Source organism: Habropoda laboriosa, unplaced genomic scaffold (genome assembly GCF_001263275.1).
Source record: "Habropoda laboriosa isolate 0110345459 unplaced genomic scaffold, ASM126327v1 scaffold15, whole genome shotgun sequence".
Classification (NCBI taxonomy): domain Eukaryota; kingdom Metazoa; phylum Arthropoda; class Insecta; order Hymenoptera; family Apidae; genus Habropoda; species Habropoda laboriosa.
Window position 1 is genome coordinate 3146651 of NW_017100141.1, and position 12575 is coordinate 3159225.

At 37.5% G+C, this 12575-nt stretch overlaps 1 protein-coding gene across 1 annotated transcript; it reads right to left on the reverse strand.

Moving 5' to 3' along the window:
* Nucleotides 1-572: 572 nt before the first annotated feature.
* Nucleotides 573-1291, reverse strand: LOC108570895 (S-antigen protein-like). The gene is made up of 2 exons (XM_017932827.1): nucleotides 1156-1291; nucleotides 573-1066 (listed from the first exon to the last, which is right to left on the reverse strand). The coding sequence occupies exons 1-2, from the start codon at nucleotides 1289-1291 to the stop codon at nucleotides 573-575; spliced, it is 630 nt and encodes a 209-aa protein (XP_017788316.1).
* Nucleotides 1292-12575: the final 11284 nt, after the last annotated feature.

A 12575-nucleotide genomic window follows, 5' to 3' on the forward strand; every position in this document is an offset into this window, starting at 1 on the left:
TGCGACAGTTTTTTATTCCCTACCGGTGTTCGTTTTAATTCGTAACGATTGTTAGTGGGATGTATATATTGTAGGTATCGATTTTCGGGTTTGTATTAAGAGGGGTAGCCGGGTGTAGTTTTATAAGGTGTGTTTTCAACGTACATTTGGTAAATGGAACGTTGAAGATGCAGGAAAAAGGTAATGCCTTGCGTCGATGATGAAAAATGCTATGTAGGATGTCTTCGAAACATCGGCAAGCTGTGCGTTATTGAAAACTCTGCTCCGTAAATCGGGGACAACTTTTTCGATCCATTTTCCTTATCGCCTCGCGAAAATCAAGATTTATGGCTTTGTACTGTACGGTGACTCGGTGACTTTAACCCATTAGCTATCAGGATCAATATTTTCTTCGAGCTTGGTGTAGATTCATGTTTCTAGAATATTATCGGGAATATTTGTTATTCGTATTTCATACTTGGAAAATTTATTCTCTGTTAATTTTGTTGAGCTCGTTATTGCTAAGATGAATGGCGTTTGTTTTATTCCTAAAATATCCAAGTTTTCAAGATTTTTCAAGGTTCTCAAGGTCCTCAGATTTCTAAGGGCTTTGAGATCTTGGATTCCTTAAGTCCCAAGGACCCTGATATCTCAGAATCCTTAGGTCCCAAAGCCTCAGATGTCTCAGAATCCTTAGGTCCGAAAGCCTCAAATATCTCAGAATCTTTAGGACTCAGGGTCCTTGATATCTCAGAATTCCTAGGTCCCAAAGCCTCAGATATCTCAGAATCTTTAGGACCCAAGGTCCTTGATATCTCAGAATCCTTGGGACCCAAGGCCTCAGATATCTCAAAAGTCCTGGGTCCCAAAGTCCCTGGTATTTCAGAATCTTTAGGACCCAAGGTCCTTGATATCTCAGAATCCTTGGGACCCAAGGCCTCAGATATCTCAAAAGTCCTGGGTCCCAAAGTCCCTGGTATTTCAGAATCCTTAGGACCCAAGGTTCCTGATATCTCAAAATCCCTATGTCCCAAGATCTCAGAATCCTTAGGTCCCAAGATCCCCGATATCTCAGAATCCTTAGGACCTAAGGCCTCTGATATCTCAGTGTTTCCACAGTTCCAGAGGCCTCAAGATTCTCTACATTTCGGAGTCTTCCAAGTCCCTAAAGCACACAGGCTTCAGAGTACTCGAGATCTAAAGATCCCTCTGATTCCAAGATCCTAAAGCTTCCAGAGTTCCCAAAATTCCAAGATCCCCAAGTTCCAACCCCCTTGAGATCCCAGTCACCCCTAAATTCCAAAATCCCCATGATTCCAAGATCCCCAAATTCCAAAACCCTTCCAATCCCAATCACCCTTACACCCAAAGATCTCTACAATCTCAACATCCTCGACCTCTCAAAATACCCTAAATCTGAAACTCCTCAAATTCTCAAGGTTCCTGATCTCATCTCATCACACTCTCTCCCATTTCCACTAAACTCAAGCTACCAACAAAACCTAGATACCTACACGTATAACCCCAACGTAACACAGTACAAAAGGGCTACAACTCTAGAGCGTGAGATAAAGTACGAAGGAAAGCTCGAGCGGGAAGAGTAGTACGAGGAGACTAACGCGACGTTATTTAATCACGCGCACATTATGCAAGATTAGACGCGTTTCGAAAATTAATATCCACGAGGAGAGGCGCCGCCCCAGTTAATACCCGGTGATACCCGTATCTCGTGTAAACAGCCGCGAAGAACTCGCGGAATCTCGGCTTCAGCCCAACCTCTATGCGGGTACCTGCGTATTTGCGATTCCTCCGGTTTCACCCGCGAGGAAATGCATTCGAACGCCCTCGAATCCGTACCACGAGGAGCCGCCCTTACCCACGGTGATCGCTCGCTTCAGAAGTCGCCTTACGTTGGCTGATGCACGCGGTTCTTGATCTATCTGGAGAGGATTTTAATTGAGAGGATTTTAATTGAGAGGGTGGAAAAGGAGCAGCGATGTAGGATAGATAATGTGAGCTGTGTTGAGACGATTGTCGAGTGTTTGCTCTTGATGCATTGATGGCTCGGTGTGAATTTGTAATGTGTTTTGCAATTATTTATTTTTCTATTGAGTTCGGAAGTGACGACAATTTTTTACTGTACTTCACGATTGTGGTAGTTTGTCGATTAATTTTGCATGAGTGTTCTTCGTTTCGTTATCGAGGCGCTTTTTAATTAAGAAAATTCGATCGTAGATGGAATTCATCCTCGAACGTTTTTAAATATTCAGCGTTAATAATTTATTTCACTTTTTATTTATTTTATTTAACTAAGGCGAGATAAGAAAGACAAGAACAATAAAAAAAGGAAACTATTAAAATTACCAACCATCTTTCTATTACTCTAAAATTTCAAAGATCGTCTCAAAAAGGGGTAAATAATTGATTCAGCGACGAATAGAGAGAATTGGGAAGGAAATTACAACGGTACAATATTTCTATTAATTAATCACAAGCCACTTACTAAATTAAAGACGCTTTATTTAAGACACGTCTTCAAAGCAGAATAATTTCATTTTTCCTATATAAAGGAACATCTACCGTGAATTTTTGCAAGAATTTCTTAACGAGTCTCTCAATAATACGCACAGTACTTAAGATCCCGACTTCTTCCCGGGTTTATCTGTCTCTCCACGAGTCGACCATTTATTACTCGAGATATCGCTGTCCATACAAATACTTGTAGCTTAATGTAGCGAGAAAAATGAGCGATACGAAAAATTTGCGTATCTTATCGTCGACAGGGGAGTTACACCGTGGCTTGAATACTATTCTCATTCATCTTTCTCTCCACTCGTGTGTATTTCTATTGTCATTCAACAATGTACTCGTATTAACACTTTCACACGTTACACGCAAAATGGAATAAAAAAAATTTGTATCAAGGGAAACTTTGATAGAAAAAAAAATGTAATTCAATATTGTTACGATCAGATATTTTCCATGGAAAATCACACATTTCTCCAAACAAGAGGAACGTCACAAATTAATACAGAGTACATTTACGCATGAATTTCACCCGAGCCTCTCTCTGCATGGTACAGTAAAAAGGGAAACAGAGTAATCAGGAATGAAAGCATGAGGTAAGAGGAGAGAATACGTGCGCGCGGTTATCGGCTTCTCCGCGCAGATTTCTTGCAAACGGTTTAATTTCATTTTCGATATTCGGATGCGTTAATGCCTCGTCTTAATGCGTTTCGCTCATTCGACGCGGTGAAGTGAATGTAAAAATGTGTTTCTTTGGGTAGAAAGAGTGATTTTTTCTTGAGGGGAATTTTTAACCCTTTCGTGACTGAATTACAGTATTTTCTTTAACCTTTTCATTACTCTTACTTGGCATTTTTTAAATCTCTGGATACACTTCCACTTTAATTTAATCCTCAGCTTTATCCTTTGCACACTTCCATCTTAATTTGATAAATCAAATTTTGAGACGATTGTTTTCTTTAACCCTTTCTTCGCTCTTGGTATTTATAGGCGTCTTGAAAATTTCTTGGTACACTTCCACCTTAATTTTATCCTTTGCACACTTCCATCTTAATTTGATAAATAAAATTTTGAGACGATTGTTTTCTTTAACCCTTCCTTCGCTCTTGGTACCTATAGGCGTCTTGAAAATTTCTTGGTACACTTCCACCTTAATTTTATCCTTTGCACACTTCCATCTTAATTTGATAAATCAAATTTTGAGACGATTATTTTCTTTAACCCTTTCTTCGCCCTTGATATCTATAGGCATCTTGAAAATTTCTTGGTACACTTCCACCTTAATTTTATCCTTTGCACACTTCCATCTTAATTTGATGAATCAAATTTTGAGACGATTATTTTCTTTAACCCTTTCTTCGCTCTTGGTACCTATAGGCGTCTTGAAAATTTCTTGGTACACTTCCACCTTAATTTTAATCCTTTGCACACTTCCATCTTAATTTGATAAATCAAATTTTGAGACGATTATTTTCTTTAACCCTTTCTTCGCTCTTGGTACCTATAGGCGTCTTAAAAATTTCTTGGTACACTTCCACCTTAATTTAATAAACCTTTACTGTCTGCCTAAAATCTACCGCAGCGGAAGTAAGAATTTCTTACTCATCTATCGATCACAAATTGCTCCCAAAAATTAACGAATAAAAACAGAAAAGAGAGAAAAGTAGAATCTTCCGCAGTAAAAGGGTTAAGAATTCCTAACTATCGATCCTAAATTTACCCCAAAAATGAACGAATAAAGAAAGTAAAGAGGCAAAAGTAAAGTCTTCCGCAGTGAAAGGGTTCAGATTTCCCTACTCATCCATCGATCAACGACAGAAAATCTAAAAAGATAAAAAAATAGAACAGAGTTGGTCCGGTATTTCTGACGCATGAAGTATCATACGAAGCGAAATAGAGAAATCCAAAACATTAACCAAATGGTAATCTCGAACACGAACGATCGATGATGAACAAAGAGAATTACTTCCCAAGGTTCGCGATTGACACTGACAGAGTATGTATGTACTCAGGTTGTAAAATGCGTATCGAAGGAAGTCGAAGCGTAACGCGAGCCGGTGAAAACCTAGCTTTATGGCAGGCCACTCTATCGTGTAAAGCGAAACTTTATTGACGCGGTGCACGCGTACTGCGCGATGACCGTCTGTATTGCGTTACAATTGCTCAGTATCGCTGTGCAATTAATTCAATGGAAAATTCGTAGATGATTGAAAAAGGATCATTCACATACATAGGAACAACGTTGAATTTATTTTTCTTTTTGTCTTTCCGTGTATCGTTGGTCGATGGTATTTTAATCTACTTTGCAGCGAGGAAAATTTCGGTGAAAAATGGAACGGTTGTTCCGGGAAAACGATATTATTATACTCTTTTGATCTTAATCGAATTGAAAGAAGCAAAAAGAATTCCGAGAGAAAGTAGTTTTTCGAATGGCATTTTCACGGAACATTGTTTCACCTGATTTTACCGGGAAAGTTTGGAGTAAAGAGAAATATTCTTTTTACGGAACTGGAAATGCCATTGGCCATGGCGTAAACTTTCATTATAAAACGCAAAATCCCGTTCATCATAAAATGCAAAATTTGATCAGTTTTGCAAATAAATTCGTACATTAATTGGAAAATATCGAAATATCGTTCGTTATAAAATGCAAAATTTATCAGATTTTATTAAATAAACGATCAAATCTCGTGTATCGTTTTCATACCGTAGGATTAATAAATTTGCCCACACATATTTTCTTTACAAATTATCGAATTTGTGAAGGAAAATATCGAAATTATTTCTTTTCCTTTTCGTTTTATCCTCAATTTTCGAAATACTCTCCCTCGAATTCATCCCCGATTTCTCGTTTTCGTTCGAGGGAAATTAACCGACAGCCTTTTCCCTCACTTTTCGTTTTCGTTCGAGGGAAATTAACAGACAGACCGGCTGCTGTTCGAGTTTCTCGATTAAAAATCATTCGAAGGAGAGACAAAGAGGGAGGTAAAAAAAGAGGGTGAAAGGTAGACCAGTGATTCGCGTTCTCCTCTCGTCGGCTGTCGCTCGTACGACGAAACTACCAATTTCACGCGTTCCAATGGCGGTGCTTACGAGCTTTCGACACGTGGAGCGCGTCTAACGAGAAAACAACCGCGAAACGATCCGTCGACGAATAGCTTCCCTCCGATTTCCTACGACGTTTCGCCTCTGTGTACGCGTTGCTTTAAGTGTTTCGCGTTTGAACGTCGAAGAGCCGAGGCTCAGCTTGGATTTACGACGCGAGCGTTGTCAGATTTCACGTCTTTCTCTGACCAATTTATCTCGCACAGTAAAACTATACCGATACATTTTTAACCTAAAGTCGAGGGGGAAAAGAACAACAAAATCACACCCGAAGAAAATAAAAAAAATACGCATCCAAGGGCAAAGAAAATGTAAGTAAATCAACCGTGGTCCGGTGTCGGGTCATTTTTGACCCATCTCCTTTTTTTTAAATAACTTTTGTTGTTATCAAGTTCATGTTTCCTTACCTAATTTATTATCTAGGTTCGTGTATCGTGCTGATAATAAAAATTGTTACACACAAGATCATCGAGTCTTTTTTGAGCCAAAGGATTAAACACAAGGAAGACTGGGTCTTTTTTGACCCGGCGAGAGTTAACCATAGAGAAGACTGGGTCTTTTTCGACCCAGAGTGTAAAACACAAAGAAGACAAGAAAATGCAGAGGGAAATTCGAGTAAAATCTACCGGAAAATTAGGATCGTAACTTTCCACGTGCACACAGAGAGCGGAATTTCACCGTTTCCCTAAAGTTTAGAGTCTAATTAAGAAACGTCGTTCTACTCGGCCGTCCCCAAGAGGAATGCTAAAAACACCGAGACGAGTGTGTTGTTCAACGTTTGATTAGGGAGAGACAGATCGGCTGGTCAGCGGGTTGCCATCGCGAAGAGCAGTGTAGCCTTTTTCGCGCGAATGTTTCGCGTAACAGCGGTAACGGAACACGATTTACGCGACTGTGGAAAATGGAGGCGCGGGCGAAAAGCTTTTAGTCCTTGGTACGTTGGCAAATATGTGACTAACCCGGAGCTCCAGGCTGCACGCTTTCATCCACCTGTGTAATCGTCCTCCCTCCGTCCACCTCGACGTCCTTCCTTCCTCGTGACCGACCGAAATCGCACACTGTCCTCGGCCTTCCCTTTGTCACCGACGATCGGTCGCAAATGAAGTTCGTTCAGAGCGTAGATACGACTTCATTGATCGATAATGAACTTCGATTTGACGAAGGGGGAATTTTAGATTGCTGGACGGTTGGAATTTTGCTGGATTCGTCGTTCAACCCTTTCTCGTGAGCGAATTATTTCTTTTTTAATTTGGGAATTATTCAGGCGAGTGAGGTCAGTTTGGTTTCTATTTTTTGTTTCGAGTATTCAAGAGAGGCGTGAGACTCCCACCGGTCACCAAAGGGTTAATTGGGAATTAATTGGAATATGAACGCGCACGTGTAAAAAAGTATGGAAATATAGATATGGTGTTTAACTCTTTCGTGATCGAATTAATTTTCTTTTTAATTTGGGAATTATTTGGGTGATCGAGGTCGGGTTTGGTTTGCAATTTTGGTCGAATATTCCGGTCGGACGTGAAGGTCACACTGGTCACCAAAGGGTTAATTGGAAAATATTCGAAATATGGATATGTATTTATGAATGTATGGAAATGTAGATACGTTGTTTAACCCTTTCGTGACCGAATTAATTTTTTTCTAAATTTGGGATAAATTTAGCTGATTCAGGTCAATTTTTGATGTGCACATATAAGAAAATATGGAAATACGTGGATTCGAAGTTGGCAAGTAAATGACTGGAAACTTTGCGAGAAAAACGTTTAAAAATTGAAAAATACGAGATACCTCGTAGCTTCACAGAGAATTTCAAGCAGAAAGCTTCCATTTTCGTCACACTGCTTTGCGAAAGGATAAAAGATCAGAAGGAATAAAAATTTGGAGAAAATATTTATCTTGACGACCGACCATGGAATGCTTGGAAAAATTGCTTGAAACATTTTCCATGTACTCATAACTGCCCCCTGACAGCCAGTTATTGCCGAATTAACATTCAAACGTTGACTCTCCCGTGTGCTATGGTTCTCTTTCCCGTGGATTATCTTTCAGACGGTGATAAAACGAAACGAACGTCGCACGTGATGACAATTATCTCGTCGGAATGACGGTTCAGGCGTTATTACCGATATACGACCGCCCCAGGCGGTGAAACGAGCGATTTCTATTTTCCTCGCGACTTTCATTCATGGTTTTCTCGCGGCTAGACGGTCTCTGAATTTAGAGCAGTTCTGTCCCAAAGGAAATTCCACGATTTTCGACCAACTTTCTTGACCATTTCGCCGAAAGAAACATTATCAAATACTATTCCCACTCGAACGATGCGATTTAATTATTTACACGATAATGGAAATTAAATTCGAAGGATTTTAAATTCAAAGATGAATCATTTTTTTTTTTGCTTGAATTTTCTGAAGCTGTTGCAAAAGTATGTTCTCCGTTGTGAAGGCCACTTGGAAGATTTTATCTTGGAAAAATAATTCAACAATTTGTAACCCTTTGCACTCCTTGCATTTTTTTCACTTCTCACTTTTGCAGTGAAACCTTCGAAAATCCAAAATTGGAAAGAAAAATTCGAAATCCTTAGGAAATTGTTTCTTTTAATCTCTTCTGTTAATTCACTTAATTTTAGTATAAATGAGACTCGAACGAAACTAATATGTATTACGAATGTCACCATACTGGCGCCAGTAGAGTGCAATTTAATTTTAGTATTCTACGATAATTCTTTGAAAATCGTCATATTCTATTGTCGTATCGGTTAAACGACGAATTAATATCTATTATTCTACAATGTGTAAGAAAAATTCGGAAGCTCAAATTGCAAAAATGTTTCATTTAGGTTTCGACACTTTTTTCTTAATTTTAAGCATTTCACTCAGCAGAATTGCAACTGACGAATGTATCATTCTTCCACGCTTCCATAATAAGTCATTAAATGAACGATTTAGAAGCCAAAGTGACTAACTCCATCAAGCGAAATTTATTAAATTTTTCTAATTCACAAAGAGTTAACACTAAACTTCGATACTAAAATTGCAAGAATTTCAGAAAGTGGAGTTAATCATTTTGGCTTCTAACTTAACTTTCGTCACACACTCTACATCTCGAGAACGAAGGTTCACATCAACCAACTTTCAACTCCCATTCTTCCCATTCCTAATCGATCCCTCGATAAAACTGCCACAAAATTTCCAGTCAACCCGCGAAACTTGGAAGAAATTCAGAAATCTCAGCGAGACCAACAGTTTGCACGCTTAAGCCCGTAAACCTAGATCTTCCCTTTAGTTCGAAACTTCACTAATCACCGCGATAATTTCCATTTCGAACATTCCCATTGAACATTAATCGCCGTTACCCTAGGCTAGGACAATGACGATCGACAAAGGACAACGGGCGGAAATTAATCGAACGGTTCGTTCGTAGATTTCACATCGCCGTTTTTCTCTCTCGTTCTCTGAACCGTAGACTGAATATAAATTATCGACGAAGAAGGTAATGAAGCGAGTTCTCGCGAGCGAATTCGTCCGTTTTGGTAATTAGATCGGCGGCGATACGCGTTTCATAGGTCCATTCGGAACGCCTCGCCTTTCATTTTCGTACAGCGTAACTTCCAATTTCCCGATAATATCGTTCCTGATGTACGAGCCCAGCCCCGTAGAGAGCGAGAGAGGATGGAGAACGCTCGGGTCCTTTTTTACCGTTTCCGAGATTAATATTGGACAGGTGAAATACGGGGGTAACCGGATAGCGATGCGAAAACGGGAGAATGAGAGGTTGGACGGGATTTTATTATTCCCCGGGACAATGTCCGTCGCTCGTCGGCAAAGGAACAGGCTAAAGGGAAAACAATGGGTGAAATGCTCTCTCTTATGACTCTAAATACGGAGGACGATTCATAATTCGCGTTGGAGAAGGGAAATTTGCTTTTCTTCTCTCTTGCGAAATATCGCTGTTATTTTCATTTCAATTGTTCACTTTGTTAGTTTGAGTGGTTTGTTAATTTGGCGAATGGTAACTGGAGGGATGATTAATTTTGTGTGAGTAGGAGTGAAGATAATTAAGGAATTTTACAGAAAGTTTAAATATTAAGCATGATTTTTGGGTAAATATATTTGGTCATAATTAAGAATGTAACAACCATCAACGAAGACGGCGACAAAAATTTCCATTCCGCGAGAGGAAGTGAGAGGGACGACTCTATCCTCGTCTTCAATCAAATAATCGCGAAGAGATAGAAGCTTCTAGAAGAAACTAACTTGCGATCCGCGGTTTTTTTTTTCTCTCTGGAGGAGAGAACGACTGAACTATCCGCCGGTCGCCTCTTAGAGAGGAGAGCTATTATAAGGGGTGAAGCTATTACTTCAAAACGCGATGCAACGACTCTAGTATTTACTAAAATTCAAAAATTCTCGTATAAATTCCGAAAATAGATTATTAATTAGGGTAAACTACTGAGACGGTTAAATTTAGGGTGGGCACAGTGCACGAGTGTAGTGCACTCGTTTCAAATCAGCTCACAATATACAATAATAAATCAACTAACTACTCAGCATGCAAATCATGCAAATTCGTTGGATGGTAAATTATTAGTAAACAAAATTCAATATCAGAGAAAATATATGAAAAATTTCAAATTAATTTCAATTGCTGGAACGAAGAAGCAACCTCTCAAAGTCATTTCAAAATCCTATTCGACAAGTCTGAAGAACAACGATGACTAAAATTCAAATGTTTATTTCCCTAAACCTTCAAAATAATTTCGAAATATTTTATTCGAAGCGAAGTATTCCAAGTCAGTATCGATAATTGAAGAAATTATTTGATTGTATTTAAAAGAACCGAAAGGAGAATATTTAAAGTCTGATATTAAATGTCTAGCAAGTACCAGTAATTGGTAAAATGATTTATATTTGTTTTAAAAGGAAAATTTCTAATAGGTATTAGTTAAAATGAATTATTATTCAGTCTATTGTATTGAAATTCTAATTGATTCTAATGTATACAAGTGTTACAAGAAGGCTGAGTGTGTACAGGGTGGACACTGACTCTAGTATTTACTAAAATTCAAAAATTCTCGTATAAATTCCGAAAATAGATTATTAATTACGGTAAACTACTGAGACGGTTTAATTAAGGGTGGGCATGGTGCTGCTTTAGTTTGAAATGATTTATAAACACATAATTAACAGAGGAAAAACCGTGAAACGGCAAAACGTCTACATTCTAATTGTTATAACATGTAAACAGAACTTTAAATTTAGTGTAAACAGAAAAAATATATAATACAATTTATTTCACGGTATTGCAACAAATAAACGTTGAATCAATATTTAATTCGTATAAAAACAATTATTTAACGTAATAATTTTACCTTCACTATGGCTATTTTTAATCTACGACCACAGGTCAACCTGATTTCTAATCCTTACGAACTTTAAATTCAGTCTAAACTGAGAAAATATATAATACAATTTATTTCACGGTATTGCAACAAACAAACGTTGAATAGATTCTTAATTCGTATAGAAACATTTATTTAAAATAATAATTTCACCTTCACTATGGCTATTTTAAATTTACGACCAAGGGTCAACCTGATTTTTAATCCTCCGAACTTGATTTCACAACGAGAAAGTAATAAGATCGTTGAAACGTACTTATTTGTCAAAGAAACTTGCAAAAATGTATAAATAATAATATGTAATGTTTTAACAAATTTTTGGAAGTATAAATTAATAATAAAATTGTGAAAATTAATAAATTATACGTTATTATAACATTAATAGAATTATGACTAAACCGAAGTTCGAAGTCGAGTATTTAAAGTCTGATATTACGTGCCTAGCGAGTGCCGGTAATTGTTAAAATTTGTTTAATAATTAGTAATAGAAATTCTAATTGATTCTAATGTATACAAGTGTTACAAGAAGGCTGAGTGTGTACAGGGTGGACATAGACTAGCTAGTAGCCCCCGACCACTCTATTCACATCTCAGAACCTTCAGGTCAAAATACGCCGCGAAGTGTCTAGGGCCCAGTATAAAGGGTAAATGATTTCGCGGGACATCGGCGGGTCCTTATATACCTGCGGTACCCTCTCCCCAAAGTCATTAGCAAAATCGTCGGTTAGGTCAGGCGGGAAATTTTCGCGGGAGATTTTCGCGGGAGATTTCCGATATCGTAACACGGTATAATTTATCAATTTTCACAATTTTATTAAAAATTTATACTTCCGACAATTTGTTATAACATTGCATTGATCCATCACTTTTTACGGGAATCGATTATTTTTCGCGGGAAACTTCCATGATTCCGTAAGGTCAGCCGTGAAGTTATCTTTTTGCGTGAAATTTCCATTATTTTATTGGAATATTACAATACCGTATAATTTATTAATTTTCACAATTTTTATTATAAATTTATAGTTCCAAGAATTTATTGTAACACTGCAAATAATAATTTATACGTTTCTACAACTTTGTTCAATAGAAAACTACGTTTCCATGTTCTCATTACTTACTCCTGATTAAATTAATTTCGTAAGGATTAAAAATTAGACTGACCCATGGTCATCGATTGAAAGTAACCTTAGCGAAGGTATTTATTATGTTAAATAATGTTTTATACGCGTCAGAAGTTTGTTTAACATTTATTTGTTATAATACCATGAAATAATTTCTGTCTAAAATTTTCTCTAATTTATGTCTTCGAATTTAGTATGATTGTTTACTTCTTTCTTACTCGAATTCCGCATTGAAGGAGTTACAGTTTCTCCGAATTTTTGAAATTATATAGTGTCTTCTTAAAATTCATAAATAATCGTACATTTTTCATCCTACTTACTCAATTTTTTCGAATTTAGTATGATTATTTACTTCTTTCTTACTCCACTCAGTTGACCTGAATTTTTCAAATTATATCGTGTCTCTTTAAAATTAATAAACAATTACACACTCTCCACCTTAATAC